This window comes from Podarcis tiliguerta, assembly GCF_965153285.1.
Source record: "Podarcis tiliguerta genome assembly, chromosome: 1".
Lineage (NCBI taxonomy): Eukaryota > Metazoa > Chordata > Lepidosauria > Squamata > Lacertidae > Podarcis > Podarcis tiliguerta.
Genome location: NC_139534.1, coordinates 119,379,918 through 119,401,463, shown reverse-complemented (window position 1 = coordinate 119,401,463; position 21,546 = coordinate 119,379,918). Strand labels below are relative to the sequence as shown.

Below are 21,546 nucleotides of genomic sequence, written 5' to 3'. Positions count from 1 at the left end.
TGCACTGTCTTCTCCCATCCTTCCTCAGATGCTTTGCGCTCTACCCGAGTGTCAGCAGCAAGCAGAGGACCAGCACCATTCTCTCTGCAAGGTTGGCGTTAAGGAAACATAGCCTGGGAGGAGCGTCAATTTATTTCATTTAAATCAGTGAATGGTCAAAAGGCAAGGAGGATGACCTTTCCAATGCAAGAATTAATGAGTAACTGACACTCCCTTTTAGGTGGGAATAGGTGGGCTCTAAACTCTGATGGATCCCCCCCACTAGAACTTTTGGGAACCACCATATGCTGTCCCACTAATGCGTTGGCTAAACTATAGGATCTGTTTATAATCATCGAGACAGCTCTTACCTTGCACATTCTGGACACCGGAATGCTGCTGAAGGTTCTCAACATGTTGGCCTTCACCCCGGGGGGTGGTTCAAACACAAAGATTCTCCCAGCCCTCAGCAAGTTCACAGGCACCTAAAACACAGAATAAGCCCCACAATTATGCACTAAAAGATGACCCCCTCTTTCCCAGACCTCTGCAAAATGACTACGCCAGCTCAAATTCATGCTGAATCTTAAAAAGAGTCACGTTCTAGTGTCAAGAAGTATCTTCATGTTAATAATAATAATAAGAAGAAGAAGAAGAAGGAACAGAAGTCACCCACCGGCAGTTGGTACAGAACGAATGCCAGAGCCTCATTCCAATACCAACAGAAGAGAACGGAGGGGAGGGTAAAGAACATCTAGACATTTTTCATTTTGTATTTGCTTCTATCCCCATTTACTGAGGTCATGTATTGAAACACTCAAAAAACCACGTTGAAGATTTATTTAAATAAAAACATTGTAGTTTATTTAAATAAAACTTTTTTAGAAAAAAAATCTGCATAAAAGTTAATTTATTATTTTCTATTCATTGCCATTAAGTTGATTTTAGTGAGGAGAAGGTTAATGGATTTTTAAAAAGGCTGGACAGAGAACTCACAGGTGTGTGTGTGGGGGGGGGGAATACTATCTCTGTGTGTCTGTTTTAAGGCGGCACCCTTCTCCCAGAAACAACAGTGCAGAAAGAAAAGGCTTGCAAAGATCCAGGTCATGAATAGGATTTTGCTTCTGAGCTGCTTACTTTTGGATTTATCTCCATTGTAAGGAAGAGTCTGAAGCAGGCATGAGGCTGAAGAGAATGTAGCTTCTTTTCCAGCTGCATCAGCCATCCAGGCGCCAAGTGGACATTCTTTAGCATGACCCATCTAGAAGAAATGGTTTTTTTAAAAAAATGGATTAAGAAGTTCCAGTATACTTATTTGTACAATTCCAGAGTAAATGCCAGACAGAGCAGAGCCTACCTGCCAGACTTCACTGCTGTATTGATTGCCTTATCAGCTTGGTTAAATCCTTCAGCGGAACCTGCAAACACCAAGTTTACAATTTAGAGGCGGAGTTTAAAGCTACATTCCGCAGCATTTGGAGTGACAAGGATGCCCAAAGGTCTCACCGATAGCAATAGAGGTGATCTGTGTGTTTTGCTCGGCAGCAAGGTCTTCAACACGCCCACTGGCATCATAGCCGGGCACTGAGCACATCAGCACAGGAGTATTAGGCTTCACCTAAAATCCAAAAAGGGTGGGGCAGGGGAAAGGAAAAAGGTAAAGGAATTAGGGCAGTTATAGGACAAAGCAGGTTTGCTTTTTTTAACACCCACAGGAGCTGATCATTACTCTTCTCATGTTCCGGCAGCACAGGGAGGACTTGAGGGGAACAGTCGCATACGTGCATGGAATTGCAACTGCACTCAGTAATAAAAGGAGGAATGGGATGCCTTGCACATTTCCAAACAGGTTCCAGATCTAGGTCGAGGTTCAATTCAAACCCCCGTTTTCCAATATAGGCTGAGATCCAAAGGTCTACTTGAGGTGTGCTGGGCGTCTTAGAAAGTGGGGCTTTGTTTGAGCAGCAAAACCTGAGCCGTATCACACACTGCTTCTGAAAAGTCTGCAAAGTTTCAACAGTGTTTATGCTATGTGGCGCTGGGCACTGCTGTTTTAAGATTCAGAAGGCTGAACTCCCCATAGGCACGCAGAACTACAGTCAACCTTTTAGAAAAAGGCATGTTGTAATGCCACATAAAACCACCTTGCAAATTACAAGAGGAGGAAGATGGGCTGCAAGAACTGCAGCCAACTGGGACACAGCGGCTGGCAGCCTGAGGAAACTCCATCTGCCTTGGTGCCTGCCCATAAAAACAAGTTTAAAGTAGGGTGATGTCAGCAGGTTCTTCTTTGTGAGTTTCTCTGGGCCCTGAGTGAGTAGTCGGGAGGTATTTCAGAAGGCGAAGGAATTGACACTGGCCTATATTTATTAGTAATTTGTATTAATGTAATATTTGCAGATGTAACGGTGCATTTTTCTAAAATCTGTGCTGTTTAAGCTGTCTGCCGTTGCTGCTTTAGCTTCCTGTACATCACATAGATTTGTTTTTTATATTAAGCGGCACAGAAGTGGTCTAAACAAAACGGAGAGAGTTTAAGCAGCATGCCTGCAGAAGTTCCACCTGAGCTTCTGTGGAACGGAATGGGTGTGACTTAAAATGCCTACTTGCCTCTGTATCCACAATGTGTGCCAGGTCCAAGGGCTGCTCCATAATAGACATAAAGCTTTCTCCAAGGTTTGTGGAAACAAAATGATGCGCCATTGCCAGTAAGCGATCAGGACGGAAAGCCTGGATCAGGAGCAAGCGATGGACGGCCTGCCCAATGGTTGCTGAGCAGAAGAGAAGGGGGGGGGGGAGGGGGGGGTTTAAAAGTCATCAGGTAAAGGCCTTGCAAAGGAGGACTGAGGGAGTATGCTTCTTCCAACACCAACGTTTCCCAGTAGGGGAATAGAGACAGTGACTGAACCCTAGAAGCACATAAGCTACCTTGGACATCCTCAGCACAAAGCACATGACAACGGTCCTCAGTTTCTGACATGGATACGGCGTGCAAACTTGCAGCCAATTCACATGGTATTTCAGTTGTAGGTGTTGCCAGGGGACAATTGCTACTTGCCACCACCAAAGGCAGACAAATGGCCAACTGCAATAGATGCCTTGCGCACGTAATACTGAAGCATCTTTCCCCAGAGCAGTGGAATAAATCTCCACACGCACCTGCTTTGCCTTTTCTCCAAATATACTTAAACTGATCCAGAAATGGAGTTCTCCACTTACTTGCAGGTTTGTCTTCTGTCCAAATATATGGCACAGTCTGCTCCGGTGAGCTGCTGTCCAGCCAAATGCAGAATTGCTGTGAATCAGGAGGAGATAAAGAACAGGAACTTTGTGTTAGACCAAAGACCACAATGAAGATACTAAGAGTGTGTCTGTGTCTGTGTGTGGGGGTGGGGTGGGAGACTGACATGGAGAAACTGTTAGGATATTTCCGTTCCACCTTAAAAGGGAGCAGGCTTTGTGAGTCACAGAGTCTGCGTATTTCCTGTTCACAGGAAGTTTATGTTTTGTCTATTGCTTTCGTTTCTCTCTCTGTGCCTGAGACACCGAAGCAGGCAGTCATGTTTTCTTTGTTCTGACCAACGCTGAATAAACTTGTAAATAATGCTCTCCTGCGTGCATCTTTCGCTGTGTGAATTCTGCTGATAGAGCGTGCATCAGCTCTGGAATGTGGCAAGCTATTTCTGGAGCTCGTGTCGCTAATTGCTGATACTGCGTGTCTACGGGAGATCGATGATCGCAACGGAGGCGACGTGGAGTCATGATGGACTTTGTCTCCCTGGCAGTATCCTAACAGAAACAGCACCTATATCACTACTACATATTAAAGTTGATGTTGTACAATACATCGATCAGGCAGCTTTAGCTATCCAGTCCATGTACTGGAAGCAGTAAGTATGGAAGTGGAACACATTTGCCCTCCCCTGTACAAATTCTCAGCGCAAGGAACAAGTGCCACGTGTTAGTAAAGGTAAAGTGACCCCTGACCGTTAGGTCCAGTCGCGAATGACTCTGGGGTTGCGGCGCTCATCTCGCTTTACTGGCCGAGGGAGCCAGCGTACAGCTTCCGGTCATGTGGCCAGCATGACTAAGCCGCTTCTGGCGAACCAGAGCAGCGCACGGAAACACCGTTTACCTTCCCGCCGGAGCGGTACCTATTTATCTACTTGCACTTTGACGTGCTTTAGAACTGCTAGGTGGGCAGGAGCAGGGACTGAGCAACGGGAGCTCACCCCGTCGTGGGGATTCGAACTGCCAACCTTCCGATCGGCAAGCCCTAGGCTCTGCAGTTTAGACCACAGCGCTACCCGCGTCCCTGCCATGTGTTAAGGGTCCCCAATAAAGATAACGTCAAGGCTTTGGTATCAATAAGGCCCTCTCCCATCGCACCAGCAATTTAATTTCAGTTTGGAAGCTTTGTTTGATGACAGTACTCACATCATCAGCTTTGACTTTGGAAACCAGATCCTTAAAGGCAGGAAGGCAACTCAACCTCATCATGGCTTCCAGTTGCTCCACAGTCAGGCCACTGATCTTGGGGAGAGGTGTGCTGCTGAGTACTATTTCTTTCCCTCTCAAGAAATGCTGGAATTCCGCATCATAGGTAGGCTCCCTGCAATTGGCAACAAAGGAAGGGCATGTTAGAGAACAATTCATTATTTGTGTTAATGGACAAAAGCAGTAGTATTTTCAGCCCTTAAGAACGTGGGAGCAGATAAATAGTCAAAGTTGGGGGGGAAATATGGGAGAGACACTTTGAAAATGTTGTCTATAAGGATAAAAAGAAATTATTATAAATTAATTTGGAGATGCTATTTAACACCAGTCAGATTAAATCAAATAAACAAGGAATATTTGGTGTTATGTTGGAGGAGATGCCAGGAAACAGGGAATTATGTTCACATGTGGTGGGGGTGTAAATATGTACAATTTTTTTGGCAAAGGGTGTTTAAGGAGCTAACAAAAATCACTGGGTTGAAGCTGACCGAATGTCCAGAGGTAGCATTATTATCAATTTACGATGGGGTGGAAGGTTCACAGGCCATGAAGGACTTGCTCACAATTTTATTGACAGCTGCACGAGTTATTATAGCTGGAAAGTGAAAGGGGCAAGCAGAATATAAAACGGAAGAATGGTACAAAGAGGTGTGGGATATAGCTGTGAATGACAAATTGACATGTGCTATTAAGGTAAGATGGGGAATATGCAGAAGAAATGATTTGGAGGAGATGTGGAAGGGTGCTTGTAGAATTTGTACTGTTAAAACAGAAAAGGGTCAAACCATCGCAGGAGGTGTTGAAATTTTGGGAAGTTGGATAGTTACAGTGTAATGGTCTCAGGGTGGGGTGCACATTATTATTATTATTATTATTATTATTATTACTACTACTACTACTACGTCAAAATAAAAAAATAATATATACAGAACGACGTGGGAAAAGTTTACCTACAAGATCACCTTATTCCACATGGGCCCATGTGATCGCTATGATTGGCGGCCTCGGCACTACTAGAACTGCCACCTAATACTCATTCCACATTTGTAAGAACTCGATCATTTAATGCGGCGGCACCTGGACTTTGGAACTTCCTGACTACTGATATTTTCAGCACCTGCTAAAAACATTCCAGGCCTACCCAGACAGTGGAGGCAATTTTAATCTGTTTTAGTGTTTTAATTTTTGTATGTTTTAAAGTAGGGTTATGAATCTTTCTCGATTATATTGACTTACCTTTTTGTAAACTTCCTTTGCGGTTTATTAGGCTGTACTGTGGTTGATTCTACAAATGCCACCTTGGCAAAAAGGCAGGGTATGCCTTACTTTTAAAGAACTGCCATGACACACTGCCTACATTTGTAAGAGACTGAAGATTGGGCCACCTATTGAAGAAGGGAGAATTGTATGCTTACCCAATAGTGCCTTTCAGTTTTATTCTGGCTAACAGCATAGCAAAGGTTATGTGATCCTGATGCAGCATGCCACGTGCGACTCTGTTGAAAGCAACCTATCAATGCAAAACAAGAAAGGTTAGTTTCATCTCCTACTGATAACCTGGAACTGTTTTAACTTGATATGGCTTTTCCGAACCTGGAAGAGATCCTTTGTGATGATGGAAAGACGCTGGGTATGGTCCGTTATCCCCTTCAGATTTGGGTTCTCGTACAAGACATTGTGATAGATATCCAGGAAAAACTGGAGGGAGTACTGGTACAAGAAGTGTATCTAAAGAGGGACAAACAGAGTCACACAGCAGTAAAAACAAGCTGCTTCTGTACCTGTGGCATCTTATCATGTTGTGCAACAAACATGGCTAAGAGGTAGGAGAAGGCAAGGCAAGCCAGTCGTGCTTTTGTACCTGTTTTAGCGACTCCATTGTGAAATAGATGCTGCTACAGGCAGTAGAAAGTGGGAGATACTGCTGAGACACCGTCTCCACCTCCTGCATGACAATATCGGTTTCTTCAACTTTCCTGGTGACCTCAGCCGCCTCTTTCTTGAGGTTCTCCAGTGTGGTAATGATGGTGTCGTCATCCAAGATACGACCCTTCACTTCATTGAGGGCTTGGAGAAGCGACTTCTCTAACTGCCGCAGACGCAGCTGGAATTCACCTTTGGGTAGAGGAAAAAAGCCTTAAGGACAGTTCGAGCTATACACTGCGTGAATCCAAGATCTCTGCAACATTCCCCAGAAATTGCTTTCAGCCACAGAACATCATCAGTCCTTAATTTAATTAGGCTTCTTTAAGGGTGAACAGATTCCATCAGTTTCACTTCCACAGTTGTTATGAAAATGACAGGTCAGCAGAACTCCACCTGCACAATGGGGGTTTTCCTGGCTCTTTCCACTCACTACAGCTCCCTGTGCCTCTGCAAGTTGTTTTGAAGGTCGAGGAACCCCCTGGAATAGCATGAGGTGGGCCAGAGTGGAATGGGGAAGCCTGAAGAATTCAGCGGCCACCACTGGATCCAAGCCGATATCCCTTGGGTTCCAGTCAATCGGATTTCATAAGGCTGGTAACAGATTGCCCTCACAAGACTATTTAAAAATGTGAAGTCCCTCACTCTTGGGCCCTTGAATGAAATTGAAGAGGTTGCAGAGTAACACCCACATTCCGCAATTTTAGGTTTTTAAGATTATAAAAGCCACTTTTTTATTCAAATATTTGTACAATTACAAATAAACATTTAATATATGTCAGTGATGAGGCACTTCATTTTCTAATTCAACTCACTGGATGGACTCTAGAAACAAAAAACGCTGTGGAAATGCTTTTTTAATAAAATGATTTATATTGAATTTGCCATAAGCTCACACCACCTAGTGTCACATTTGTATACAATCATACATTGGGTTGCGAATGCGATCCGTGCGAGAGGCACGTTTGCAAGCCACAGTGTTCGCAACCCGCAGTGCTGCGTCTGTGCACATGAGTGACGTGATTTGGTGCTTCTGTGCATGCGCCAAAATCCGGAAGTAGCCCGTTCCAGTACTTCCGGGTTCAGCGCAGTCCGCAACCCAAAAATGCGCAACCCACAGTGTTTGCAACCTGAGGTATGACTGTAATGCACTTAAAACATTCTGTTGGCAACTGTATAGCAGAGTCCTTTGTGTCATTGGCTTGAAAACATTAAAAATAAAGTAACAGAAATCTCCCTCAGCTTGAAAGATGCCGGAAAATGCACCTGTGAAAGAATGAGATTCTGACATTCTAGTGAACATACCCAGTGCTTTTTTTCTAAAAAAAAAAAAAGTTTAGGAGTACTCTCATTTTCCTACTCATATTGAAATATTGCCGCTCAATGAGGCCAAACTTAAGATTCACAAAATGTTTAGGGGTATGTGTACCCCTAGAAAAAAAGCACTGAACATACCTGTGTGTGCAGAAGTAGACAATCTGGGTCAGAATGCAGCAGAGGGAGATTCTGCAAGTATCTCTAGTTTGTTTTAAGGCCCACCTACAGTAGTAAGTCCCGTCTGGGATCCGATTCCTGCCAATACTGTACCTTGAAGTTTGAGGAGATCCGAGCGCTTCTCATCCACATCTGGCCTTTCAGCTTTCAGTACTTCGTTCAGACACTGGCTCTGTAAGCTGCTGCGAGTTACTGTGAAGTTGACAAACGTCACGCGGGAGCAGAGATCTGGAGGAAACTCAACCTACCAAACAGAGCATAGTCACCTTTTACATAGAATCTCCTTTCCCTTCCACTCCCACCAACTGATGGTCAGATAAATCAAGTTTCTTGCTTACCGTTGGATCTCTGGTGGAGAGGAAAATGACAAATGATGGAGACAAATCAATATCCTGATCTCCCAGGGTAATAAGAACTCGGCCTCCAGTTCTACGGACTTCACGGTTCAGCACAGGATTCAGCACAGGGTCATAGCTCTCCACATCCTGGGCAAGCATTCAGAAAGGGGAAATAATTTATGTATTAAGAATTGTACTTCCCTTCAACTCTGGAGTTGGTTCTAAAAAGCAATCCAGATATAGGCTGAGACTCCAAAAGTTGCTTTTAGGCACACCCAAGAGTTTAAACCCATTGAGATCTCTCGTTTTAATTAGAACCACAAATTCCCATGCTGTATTACAAGCTACCTTTTAAAGAGTCTCTCCCCAAGTTTCAAAAGCTGTTTCCCACACACTGCTAAGTCCAAACCCCCTTGGGCTCATGGAACTAATGTTACAGTCCCTAGAATCTTGAATGTGCTTATCTTTCAGCTTTTCTGAAGCCCTTTTATTCAAGTTACACAATATTTGTTTCAACAACTCATTCGAAACTTGTGCTGGTTATAAAAGATATATATGCACAGAACTAACCTGGACAAGCAGGGGATTACCAAATCGCAAGGCGCTCTCCAAATTCTTCCTGAAAGCATCATCCAGAAAGCTGGTACGAGTGATCTTACGGTCCTTATATTCATTCATGATGAACTCTGTAGCTTGCCCAGAGGGGTCAATAATCAGGGGATACCTAAAGAGGTAATTGGTGGAACGTTATTTAAAATTCAGAGAGCCCAGGAGGAAGAGATCTGTTCAACATATATTAAGAAGCATTTTCAATTTATGGATTCATGGAACAGATAAAAAGTTTACAATTAGCTATACTAGAGGTCCTTCAAAGCCCTTAGTCTGTATTTTGAAAGCACTTAGTTTGTATTTTGATATGCTGCACATACCAAATAGGGGCCTGGAATAATTTTTACTTCAGAAATTATGAGTGTTACACATAATGTATGTGTATATCATCCAGTCTTTACTATTGAAATAGGTAAAGGTACCCCTGCCCGTACGGACAAGTCTCAACAGACTCTAGGGTTGTGCGCCCATCTCACTTAAGAGGCCGGGGGCCAGCGCTGTCTGGAGACACTTCCGGGTCACATGGCCAGTGTGACATCGCTGCTCCGGCGAGCCAGAGCCGCACACGGAAACGCCGTTTACCTTCCCGCTAGTAAGCGGTCCTTATTTATCTACTTGCACCCAGGAGTGCTTTCGAACTGCTAGGTCGGCAGGCACTGGGACCGAGCAACGGGAGCGCATCCCGCCGCGGGGATTCGAACCGCCGACCTTTCGATCGGCAAGCCCTAGGCGCTGAGGCTTTTACCCACAGCGCCACCCGCGTCCCAACTATTGAAATAGTTGGGCTCAAAGTTGCATTATCTTTTTGAGCTTCTAAATTTCCATTCTGACTATAGAGTGCTCTGTTAGAGGGATCTGATCTAGCATGGCAATTCTTAGAACAGTGGTTTTGCCAGACGCCACTTGAAAGTTTCATTTTAAGACTATGCTAGATTTCTCCACAAAATTTTCCTAGCACATGCTGTCTGTGCCAGTGGCCATTCACAATATCCTCTGACAAACACCTCTGTGCTCACAATGAGTTGAATGAGCACGTTTCACCTGTATTTTAACAAGGCTTCTTATCTAAATGCCGAGAGCCCAGGCAATTCCAAAACATTCACAATCTCTAGAGAAAGCCTGGACAGAAATGATCAAATCAGAAGGGTTGAAATGGTACTTCCACTGGAAAGCTTTTCTGGCCTGAAGAAGCCATTGGTAAGCACAAAATTAATTAAAAGAAAAGCAACAATACCGGTTAAATCGCTTGAGCATGATGGCGTTTTCTGTGCACAGGTCGTCTGCAGGTAGGGAACTTGCTTGCCAGCGAAGGCGCTCATCTGCGTTGGACAGGTATTCGGTCCTAGCAATGTCTGTACGGAACTGCAGGGAAAGGGCCATTGTGTTTCACAGCCAAGAACTGACAAACTTTTGTGACTAGGTGAAGCTTGTCTTTTGTGACTAGGTGAAGTTGTCTTCCTGCTACTTATGGCTTGGGGCTCCCACAAACATTGGCATTCTCTTGGCTGCAGACCATATTCACTCAAAGTGGGGGCAGAGCTTGAAGTCAAAGGAGGTGATGGCAATAGTGTTGACGAATCGTAGAATTATAGAGTTGGAAGGGACCCTGGGGGTCATCTAGTCCAACCACCTGCAACGCAGGGGTCTTTTGCTCAATCCGGGACTTGAACCCACGACCCTGACAGTAAAAGTCTTAGGCTCTACCAACTGAGCTATCCCATCCTGAAATACCCATGTTGCATCACCCTTTATTATTGGCCACCTTATAAAATCCTCAGACACCTGGGAACAAAATAAAATGGTCTGAAGGGACATGATGGTTCTGCAGAGCGTATCTGGTTTTGTAAGTTGCTCAGGTGGGAGACCACATGTGAAACATGCAGAAGCTGTTCTGAGCTTCGCGGAAGAGGAAGGTGCACCATAAAGTGAAATGCTCCAATTATTTCAAGTAAGTAGCAGTTGTCTTTATTACCTGTGAACAGTTTTTTACCTGAATATTTGCTTGTTGCAAGTGATGAGACCATGTTGTGAACAGGTTCTGACGCATCTGTTGGTCAAAGTAACCAGCATAAGCAATGAAGGCTCCTGAGAGCAAGCAGTCTCCTGCAATGGTGGACATCTGGTTTTTGAAGGTTTCACTTGTTTTCTCCCATCTTTCACGCTCTGCAGACAAACTCTTCAAGAGAGCCGTACTGCGGTTTACCTGCAAGTAAAACCATTGCTTCAGTTAAACAAAAACTGGATTGAAGATTACTACCTGCCTTTGAAAACATGGACAAATTTGTAATTGCACCAGATACAGGGCCAGGTTTTCAGCATCCTATTACGAAACACACATTTCAAATACCTAGGAGGCTGAAGAAAAGGGGAGGATAACCACAACTTTGTTTTTTATTAGAAAATGCAGCTAGCATAAACAAAGAAGCATAGCAAAATTGTTTGCTTATCAAGTTTGGCTTAAAAGGCAGCCTTAAAACCTAGAATATATGCAGCACTAGGCAGCTGTAGGAATTATTACAGAAGACACAGAAGTAGTGATACACACATTTTAAAATTAAGCTTCTAAAATTATATAAATTATACTGCATTTATTAACGTGGACAAATTTATAGATTACCTAACTATGCTATTGGTATTAAATAATAGAAGCAAAATAAGTAAATTCTCTTCAATATACAAATGAACTTTGGATTTTAAATTCATGCCTGAACAAAGAGCACTAACAAGGAAATTGTGTAGAATGCTTAGAAGCACACATTCTATTGTCTTTTTGCTTCCCTCAACTAGACCACTCAAGGTTGCAACTATAATGCAAGCCCTTAAGGAGACGTGATAAAAGTGGGAAACCATAGACACATTTCTAAGGAAGCGCAACAAGGATAAATTCACGGCTATCTCACTTTTGCTTCCACAGCAGCCAGATCCGCCTTAATAGCCTGAGCCTCGGAAATCAGCACGGCATATTCTTCCTTGTAGCGGGCAATGCTGGCCTCCAGGTCTCTAATCATCTGTTCCACTTCGTTGGCCTTCTGCTGGTTGTCTTTGGCATCATCCTCCAGTTTCTGCAGTTCGTTTCTCAGGGGCTCTACCCGTTTCAACATGTCGGCATAGTTCAGCTGGGGGGGGGGACACATAAGACCAGGTCACTCAGTTCTGGGACACTTAAACAGTTCTGGTTTTAAAGCTTTGTTATTTTTAAAGCCACTGTGGGATTGTCAGTGACCTGCTGGGCTAAACAGCAAGAGGCAGGAAACCACCTTCAAAATATGACTGAGCTTCTATAGTACAGTGGTGCCTCGCAAGACGAAAAGAATCCGTTCCGGGAGTCCCTTCGTCTAGCGGTTTTTTCGTCTTGCGAAGCAACCCTATTAGCGGATTAGCGCTATTAGCGGTTTAGCGACTATTAAAGGCTTAAGGGATTAGCGGATTAGCTGCTAAAAGGCTATTAGCAGCTTAGTGCCTTAGAAAAAGGGGGTGGGGAGCGAAAAAAAATTGCAAGACATTTTCGTCTTGCGAAGCAAGCCCATAGAGAAATTCGTCCTGCGAAGCACCTCCAAAACGGAAAACCCTTTCGTCTAGCGGGTTTTCCGTCTTGTGAGGCATTCGTCTTGCGGGGCACCACTGTATTTTATCCTAATCCTGTTAAATACCACAAGACAAGTTACCTGTGCAATAGCCCATTTCACCATAGGGCCACAGGCCAAAGACGCTCTGTTCACAATTTCATAATTGTAACTTGGATTTGACAAGTAGTTCTTCTTCATCTTCTCCCGTATCGCATCACTGGAATAACGGGGGTGGGGGGGTGGGGAGACAGAGAGAGAGTTTGAGAAAGTATCCGGACAAGCGTGGTGTTACCATCCAGCATGCAATTGCCAAGCCTGCAAGTTATCCCATCACCTTGGTAAGCAAAGCTATAGAACACAAATACCTCATGTCTTCAATATTAAAGTTGACAATGCTGGTGATGAAATTATCTCTCAGAATAACTGGCCTGATCTTTTTCCAGTCATTCGTCTCCTCACCCAACAGGAGACAGATGGATTCTAAAGCCAGCTTTACCGCCGCAGGTGGGTTGCCCATAGCTCTTACTTCAATAAGGTGCTGCTTCTTTATAGAGCTCACAGCTATTAAGGGGATGGAAAAAAGGGTTCAGCATGCAAAAACAAACACTGAAGGCTGCTGCTGGGAATAGGAGAAAGAAATTTGGTTCCAAGACTGAGATTTGGCCACAATGGAATCCACTGAATGGAGAGTTTCTTTCTGAGAATGTTCTCCTTGAATCAAGATGAGATTTGCTAATTTGAAGCAGAAATCGAGCCCTAAAATTTTATGCTTTTTATCTGCAACATGCAAGAAGTGTTGCAGCAGTCTTCGCGAACCATTTCTTTCTGTTCCCTGCAGCAGCCACTGTAAACCTGCCAATTATTCACCTGATCTCCTCAGCAGAAAAGTTTACAATGGTTGGGATGAAGTTTTCCCGCATTATGATGGAACGGATCTGTTTCCAATCAGTTGTGCTTTCACCCAAGAGCAGGCAGATCGACTCTAACGCCAGCTTCACGGCAGCAGGAGGGTTGGCCATAGAACGGACCTCCACCAGATGTTGTTTCTTTATAGATTTAACAGCTAGGAAGAAGCAAGCCCAATCAGCCAGGAGAGAAAAGACAGTGATTTGGGAAAAAACAGTGAAGAGCAAGATGATTAGCAAATCTTGAGGATCGGTGTGAAAGATTCTTAAGCTTCAGCAAAAATCAACTTTGATTTAAAAAACGAAAGGCACAATTTACCAGGCACATCTCCCATGGTTTTTTTTTTAAAGCCAAGGGCAAAGGACCTGGGTGTTTCCCAGATTCTCAGCCTTCAGAAACACTATTTAAAAACACACAAAACTATGATAAGCAACTGCAAAGCCTTTGTCAAAGGCATAGCCAGACTGGGTACTTTTTATCATGGCAGATGAACTTCTTGGTTTTGTTTTTAAAAGACAATGCTTTTGTACTCAAAGCCTTTTATTTAAAGACAACAACATCCATATACAATGTGGATTATCTAGCAACATGATCTGGCATTCTGGAAAGCTGCACTACTGGTGTTTCTAATCAAGCAGAGCCCAAACCTGATTATTGATCAAAGTATTACCCAGAAGAATTAAGCTGACAAGCCAAAAAGCACTGATTTTGGGGGGAGCCGTAAAGGGCATATTCGAAAGCATGGAGCAAAATGTTCCTGTTGCATGCAGCAGATTGGAATGCACTGAAAAACTGCCCAAACAGATGACTTTCACATACCATTTTGAGCCTCAATGACTGCAGGCTCCACCTTATCCAGATCTTCTTTCACACTCATCTGCTTGTCTGCAATGCCCTCTTGCTGTTTATGCAACTGCTCCTGGATTTCCTGGCTCATAACCTGCAAGCAAGTTACACAGGATATTTCAAGAGCCCCGTTCTTGCCCTATCTGCTCTGAGTTAAGAGGCACAACTCGGTGCGACAACATGCTCTAAAAAGGACTTTAAGGGCTTCACCTTTTTCTTCTCTGCCTCTTGCTGATCTTTCACCATCTTCTTCAGCTTATCATTCGCGGCTGCATTCTTGACTTCCAGCTCCTGGCTTTTTATCCGTAAGTCACGGCGAAGTTCTTCCACCTAGAACCGACAGCAAATTCTCAATTACAGTGAACCCTATTCAAGATAACTTCCAAGGATTGTCATGAATGGTTTCTTCCTTCTTCCAATGCTCTTTCCTGAAGACTCATACCTGGTCAACCGTTTCCTTGATCTTCCTAAGGCCAACATTCAAATGCATCTGCTGCTCTTCCAGCTCACTCCGTTTCTCATTGAACAAATTGGCATAGTGGTTGATGAAGTCCAAATAATGACGAGGAGTGATGGCCATTGTCCTGCCACCACGTTTGGCTAGACGAGCATTAGCCTGCCAGAAAGGGTAAAGAGCGTGTTAAAAACTGATACACGTATTTTAAAACATCCTTCGAAGCAGAAATTGTTTTGAGGACTGCAAGAAGCTGCACAAAAAGTGGGAGGACAAACCCACCTGATGAAGGGTCTGGTGAACAAACACACAGCTGTTCACGATGGCTTCCCTATGGGATGGTGGCTGTGGCAGCTTGTCATAAACAACTGGCATGTAGTCCGGTACAATGTAGTTTGGCTTTTCTAGGTCCATTTTGCTGGTGAACTCTTTGCCAACTTGATAAAGCGCCTCTGTCGACCAGTCTCCAAACCAGTTCAAGACACACCTAAAGCAAAAGATGACATGCTATGAAGACTTAACTGTAGTTCACAGTCCTGCTCATCTGAATTATCCATACACCACTGTAATGGATGTAATAGAAAATAAGCAGTTGTGTACCTGTTGAAGAGGGCTGGAGATGTAGCTGCTCTGTCCTTCAAGCCCTCAGAAGATGGGTTCATGGTGAAGACCACATGGAGATTACGAATGACTTGGCTGGTGAACCATTTGTATAGTTCTTCATGCGAATCCAACATCAAACCCTCTTTCTGGGCTCCTTCCTTACACTGAGTCATAAGTGTGGCATATTCGTCCCCTTCAAACAAGCCAGGAACCTAAATGGAAGAGAGACACGTTAATTTACAGACAGATCTCTGAATTTTGTGTTGAGATAAATATTGATGAGGATCCAATGGCAATCTGAAATCAGAGCCTCTAAAAAATTGTTAGTTTGGGCAGTAGATTGTTTCGGGCACAGAATGTGCAAGACCTTCTAACAAACTAATAATCTGTTTGGAGGAGAGGGGTTATTGGTTTGTTTTTGTTGTGTTATGTATTTTATATTCTATTTTAGACTGTTATGTTTGTTATGTATTGTTTTGTTATGTTATGAACTGTACTGTGATCTTCAGATGAATGACAGTATACAAATTTAAGGAGTAAATTTCTATGTTTGGAACAAGAATTATATGGGCCTGCACAGCAGCCTGTCAGTAATCCAGAATCTCTTAAACAGGATTGGATGGCAGAGTTCAGATCCCACCCCACCCTCCAAGCCCAGCCTTTAGTAAAGTTACCTCTCCATTGGCCAGCAGAGTATTCATTCTCTCCAGGAATCCAGAATCAAGTACATTTGATTCATCCATAATGAACGCTATTTTCTCATTCTTGCAGCCAGATCTTCTCAATACTGTTCTCAGGTCTTCATCAAAGTCTTCACCAGTGTACTTTCTATGCACCTGTGAACATCCGTTATAGATTAAACGTCTACAATTTTATCTAGCCTGCCAAGCTCGATTTAATGCTGCAAGAAACAGAAGCTGGACCTTCAGTTTAGGGAAATGGGCACACCAACCTTAATTTGGTAGACACTTAAGCCATTCATCCAAGCCACAAATCGTGAGAGAGTAGTTTTTCCTGCTCCACTAACACCAATGAGAAGTAAGTGTCCCTGAGGCTGACGGAAGATTCTGAAAAGAGAGTCTTGACTTAGAAGATGAAGTACTGACTAGCAGAGAATCCCATGCATGCTTACTCAGGGGTTAAATTATATTGTTTTCAATGTTGTAGAAGTAACCGTTAAACAACCATCGCCTACAAAAATACATATGTATTACTGGTACATAGTAGGCAGTATTCCTTGTGTTCCTGCTCTAGCACTCAGTGTCCAAGGTGATAAAAAAAAACCTGTATCCCCTTTCTAAATACACACTAGACTAGTTTAGAAATGTATTTGCCAAGGTGCTGCAACTGGAAAAAAGTTTAGAACACAAGCGTTGTGTACCTGTCAATTCTTAGCACATGGTCCAAAACTTCATTGAACAAGACAAGTGGTACGTCAAGTTCTTCTTCATAGAAAACCTTCAGTCTGGCTTTCACGTAGTCTCTTAGCTCTTCTTGATTAACTGGAATATAATCCTAAAAGACAGTGCAAACAACTTATATACTTGCAAACCCTAAAGCATCAGCATTAGAGCTGTCCTTGCTTATGACAGTATCTGAAGATGCACAAAGTATTGCCTATTCATGAAGCTTATCCACCCACCTCAATTAATTAACTTGTCTCATGTTGACTAACAATAATCCCCAAGCTTTTCCCAAGTAGGAAACTGGTGGGCAACAGGCAAATGCGTCTTCCCATGATGGGGAATGAGAAGTAATCACTGAAAAAATCTAGTGAAGTTTTGCAGAACATCAGCTGAAGGGCAAGAATGAAGACAGCCACGTGGGAAAATTTTGCACATAGGCTGGATGCAACATGCAGCCTCCAGGCGCCCAGTTTGCTGCAATGTGCTTAGTGCCTACCCTGATCATACTTTTCATCAGCTGCTGGCCAAGTAGTCAGCAGACGTAGACTCATTTTTACAAGAAGGGAAGCAGAAGAGGGGAAATGTATGTGAGCTCGACAAGGGGACAACTAAACTCCCGTACAGGCAAACATTCTGCCTGAAGGGAATATGGATAAAATGTGCACCTAATTACATTTATTTTAAGAGACACTCAAAATCCCAGGTAGCTCAATTCTTGCATGAATCTCACACTAAAACAGATAGTAGCTATGGTTTGTTACACTGGGGGGAAATTGAGAGGTGCTCATCCTCAAAATGATAGCTGTGCCCTGATATCCAAGTAAGTTTTTAAAGCGAGGTCAAGACACTAACTTCCAGTGTAAACACACCAGATGTAATTATGCTCCTTTCTGACTAAATTATCAGAAGAAATATTATTCAAACCAAGTCAACATCTGCTACCAATGATTAAGTCATGATAATACAACTTGCAACTGATTAAAGGAGAAGTTTTAATGTCATAGGCTTTCTCCATCAACCGAAAAAGCAGAAAAAATTAAATGCAGCACACTTCCATATAACCACGAACTAAAGCAATGTATCAATGTATTAAAGTTTAAGTAACCAGCAGAGCTTATACCTTGGATAGCCAATTGCTGTACAGAATGGGCCTGGCCATTGCTTTCTCTTTGTCTATGTTGGGGAAGTGCTTCAGAGCTACCATGTCAATGTTTTCATCAGTCCACCGTCTCTCCTCATCTTCCACAAGCCTAGATAAAGGGAGCAACCATTAGTATTAGAAAGCACATTAACAGCTTAAAGTTAAGACTTCATGATAGAGAAGCTTTGGCGTTAATACTGTTTCAAAAGTGTGAAATGCCCTTCTCCCAACTACTAGTGAAACGTAATGGTTACATATCACTTGCAATGGTCTAAGATTCAGGGGCACCACTGGCAAGTAATTCATGTTCTGAATATTCCTATAGCTAAGCAATTTCCCTCTGGGTTTGTCTCATCTTTTGAACCCAGACACTGGCATTTACATCATATGCCCAGAGTTCAAATTATGAGTTGTGAAAAGTAGTGCTCAGTTAGCTTGAAATTTGCTCACAAATCCCAAGAGGTATCTAAACATGTTTTAAATACACTTTCCCCCCCGTTAGCTGTCCACATTTTTTCCTGCGCTAAGATTTGGGTGGAAAAATGGCCCATGGCAGTGATACTGAAACAAGACCTATAAATATTTCCACTGACTTTCCACCCCCAACAAAAAGCCAAAAAAGCCAAACCCCAGGGATCTAGAAAGCTACCTTATAGTATGTTAGACAACTGGTACATCTCTCAGTCTTTCCTACCCTACCTAGAGATGCCAGCTACTGGTGAACAAATGCCAAACTGCATTTATGGTAATGTGCATCCTTCTATTTCATTAAAAACATGTGCATTTACTAGAAAGGGCTTATTTACAGTACAGTAAACTGTGTTGTGTTAATTAAGAAAAACATATTGGAACGACTTGCTCTAGTCTGAACACACAAGAGAAATTCTATGCAGCCTGAATGCTTGTGGACTATTATACTACCAAGTGTGCAGTCACACTTTATTCCAGTGAGGTGCAGTGGCTAGTGTTGGACTAGGAACTGGGAGGCCAGGATTGAAATCCCCAATCAGCCATGAAGCTGTTGAGAGCATAAAATTGGGGTTGGGAAAGAGATTGTGTACCCTGCCTCCTACCAAAAAGGAGTTTTAAAAAGTACACTGTGATCTGAGTTGGAGACAGCATGGTGTGGATAATGTCAAGGTTGCAGGTTCGATCCCTCTATGGGACAGCTGCGCAATCCTGCATTGCAGGGGGTTGAACCAAATGATCCTCAGTGTCCCTTCAACTCTGCAATTCTATGATTTCACACTTTACCTGTCTTGGAAGAGACGCAGGGCTTCATGTGCCCAAATTCTAATGAGGCCTTCGACAGGCAATGTTTCCAGTGGTCTCAGAGCTTCGAAGATCCCTCTCACCCATCGGGTCATTTCACGGGGTGAATATATGTAGTGCGGCTGTGTGTCTTGAGTAAACCTTTCCTGGAAGTTAACAGGATAAGGAGTTGTCCATAGTAACCAGGGAAGTATTTTTTAACCGCTCACTCTAGACATTTGATAAAAAAGCTGCAAAGAGCTTTATCGTTCCAGTTACCTGAGACATTGTGTAGAACTCAACCATGGCTGCAGTGAGAGGTTCCGCATACGTGCGGAGAGATGGAATGAGCCTCAACATAGCGCGATTGAAAGTGCCGTAGATCTGAGTGAGGGAAGCTGGGCCAGGATAGTCCACGTACACAACAGGAACATGGCGCAGAAATCTAGGAAGGCATACAGGAGAGGTGAGTTCTGTAGCACCTCAGCTATTAGGCTAAATACATGGGTCTAGATATGGCAAAAACAGATCCTGAAAGCTTTCACTGGTCCTGAAAGCGCAGCACCGGCTGCTATTGAGATGCCGGGCCATGTTCAAGGTGTCAGAACTAGCGTGCAAAGCCTACTGCAACAACAAAAAGACTCTGAAGTTCTACATTCCAGTAGCCAAAGCATGAATAGAGCATTTGAAAGGCTGAATCCTACTTCTCAGTAAAGCACATTAATATGAATGTGGACTGCAGGTTTGATCCTTAAAGCTCCAGCAACTTATCAACAGCAATGTGGACACATTACCTATGCGAAAGAGGCTTCCTTCCAGGATCTGTAGGTGGGTTACAAGCTCCAACAAACTGAATTCGCTCCAGTTTCACCCATGTCTGGTCAGATGTGCGGTAGAAACCTCCATGTTCCACCATCTGAGGATTTGAGAGAGGCGGTTATGACGGAGTTTAACTATGACAAAAAAAGTTGAGTTCTTTAATCTGACTTATACTCACTTGTCTGATGAAGGATATGACTCTCTGTGTGCCGTATTTATCCATATCCGGCAAGTTGATTTCGTCACAGAAGAGCACCAGCCACTTTCCTAGCTGGACAGGAGCCAACACCACACCGTTCGGCGTACGCCTGTATTCACAGTAGTGATCAAAGGTTTTCAGGAGCAGCTCTGGAGTAGTAGCACTGGAGAAATTCAGACCAACCACCTAAAAAATGCAAGGACGTGATCAGGAAAGGAATATGCAGCAAGATCCAAGAGGCATAAACACTGCCGACTGGTGACAGCTTTTAAAGTTTTGTTGCTCGTCTTCCTTTGTTCTTTATGAATGCTGCTCATGTTTCTATGGGAGGAAGCCAACATCGTGACTTCCCTCTCTTGCTCTTCTGCTAGCATGCCAGGTTAGCTGAATTTGTTTTCATTGCTTTCTGTAAACTTGAAAAGTGGTATCTAAAGTTCTTAAACTAACAAACCATTCTGGCTCAGAGGCAGCAATGAACTATCTACAAAATGGCTTGGCAAAAAAAGAGAGGAACGAGCGCCTCCTCGCTCGTTCTGCTTATTGTATTGTTGTGCAGAGAGATTTAATTAAATGTGGAAGATGAAGAAATTATTCTGATCTTCTGCTGCTCAGTGGCATTTTAAAGCCTGCAGATGTGAAGAAGAGAAGAGTTTGGATTTGATATCCCGCCTTTCACTCCCCTTCAGGAGTCTCAAAGCGGCTAACATTCTCCTTTCCCTTCCTCCCGCACAACAAACACTCTGTGAGGTGAGTGGGGCTGAGAGACTTCAAAGAAGTGTGACTAGCCCAAGGTCACCCAGCAGCTGCATGTGGAGGAGCGGGGACGCGAACCTGGTTCCCCAGATTACAAGACTACCGCTCTCAACCACTACACCACACTGGCTCCTTGAGATGTGGTTACTCATTCAGAATGTTCGGAATGGGAGAAGGTCACACACAAAGAACTGTTTACCTCCATGTCAGGCAAAGCCCTGAGTGCACTGAAGAGAGTCATGGTCTTTCCAGAACCTGGCGGCCCACACAGCACTAGGGGTTTGTGCTCCGCAAGCCAAGTATACAACAATGCCTCGTGGCGGACGGTGTCTAGGGTTGGCACCACAACATCTGGAGCTGCCACTTTGTGAGTCTCGACTTCAATCTGCGGGACCTTTGACTGCCAGGGAATCCACTCACCAGTAATTGAGACCTATGGAGAGAAAGAAAATTAAGTATCTGGTATTATCTGCTTCTGTTGCTGCCAAAGCAACAACTTGGTGTTGTTTAAAGTGGGTCCTTCAAGGTTTAACATTAATTGCAACATTAAGCTGATCAAAAGCATTTAAAATAAGCTTGTGTATATATTGCTGGTACTACTGACTTCTATATATTTATGTTGGCCCTGCTTTTGTTTGCTGCAATTAAAAAAAACCTGAAGTGCCTCCACTAAGCTGACAGCAAATTAAGAACACTTTATAAAAGATTTTAACAAAGAAACTCATTACAGGCAGCAGCTAATACACTTCTGAGTGAGTGGTG

The 21,546-nt window shown here is 43.5% G+C and overlaps 1 protein-coding gene across 1 annotated transcript in view; it reads right to left on the bottom strand.

Moving 5' to 3' along the window:
• Positions 1-21,546, bottom strand: part of DYNC1H1 (dynein cytoplasmic 1 heavy chain 1) — a 59,447-nt gene that overhangs the window by 6,260 nt on the left and 31,641 nt on the right. Inside the window, exons 38-69 of the mRNA XM_083432919.1 lie at positions 20,984-21,217; positions 20,011-20,217; positions 19,808-19,929; positions 19,293-19,458; positions 19,017-19,180; positions 17,742-17,871; positions 16,597-16,730; positions 16,168-16,282; positions 15,890-16,051; positions 15,213-15,427; positions 14,895-15,099; positions 14,601-14,774; positions 14,369-14,488; positions 14,132-14,252; positions 13,274-13,469; positions 12,506-12,623; positions 11,741-11,956; positions 10,831-11,043; positions 10,075-10,202; positions 8,802-8,955; positions 8,232-8,378; positions 7,987-8,137; positions 6,338-6,591; positions 6,070-6,204; positions 5,892-5,986; positions 4,417-4,591; positions 3,199-3,274; positions 2,590-2,750; positions 1,486-1,597; positions 1,337-1,397; positions 1,117-1,240; positions 351-464 (exon numbers count right to left, since the gene is read on the bottom strand). Coding sequence (XP_083289045.1) covers positions 351-464; positions 1,117-1,240; positions 1,337-1,397; positions 1,486-1,597; positions 2,590-2,750; positions 3,199-3,274; positions 4,417-4,591; positions 5,892-5,986; positions 6,070-6,204; positions 6,338-6,591; positions 7,987-8,137; positions 8,232-8,378; positions 8,802-8,955; positions 10,075-10,202; positions 10,831-11,043; positions 11,741-11,956; positions 12,506-12,623; positions 13,274-13,469; positions 14,132-14,252; positions 14,369-14,488; positions 14,601-14,774; positions 14,895-15,099; positions 15,213-15,427; positions 15,890-16,051; positions 16,168-16,282; positions 16,597-16,730; positions 17,742-17,871; positions 19,017-19,180; positions 19,293-19,458; positions 19,808-19,929; positions 20,011-20,217; positions 20,984-21,217 — 4,899 coding nt within the window. The remainder of the gene's footprint in view (positions 1-350; positions 465-1,116; positions 1,241-1,336; positions 1,398-1,485; positions 1,598-2,589; positions 2,751-3,198; positions 3,275-4,416; positions 4,592-5,891; positions 5,987-6,069; positions 6,205-6,337; positions 6,592-7,986; positions 8,138-8,231; positions 8,379-8,801; positions 8,956-10,074; positions 10,203-10,830; positions 11,044-11,740; positions 11,957-12,505; positions 12,624-13,273; positions 13,470-14,131; positions 14,253-14,368; positions 14,489-14,600; positions 14,775-14,894; positions 15,100-15,212; positions 15,428-15,889; positions 16,052-16,167; positions 16,283-16,596; positions 16,731-17,741; positions 17,872-19,016; positions 19,181-19,292; positions 19,459-19,807; positions 19,930-20,010; positions 20,218-20,983; positions 21,218-21,546) is intronic.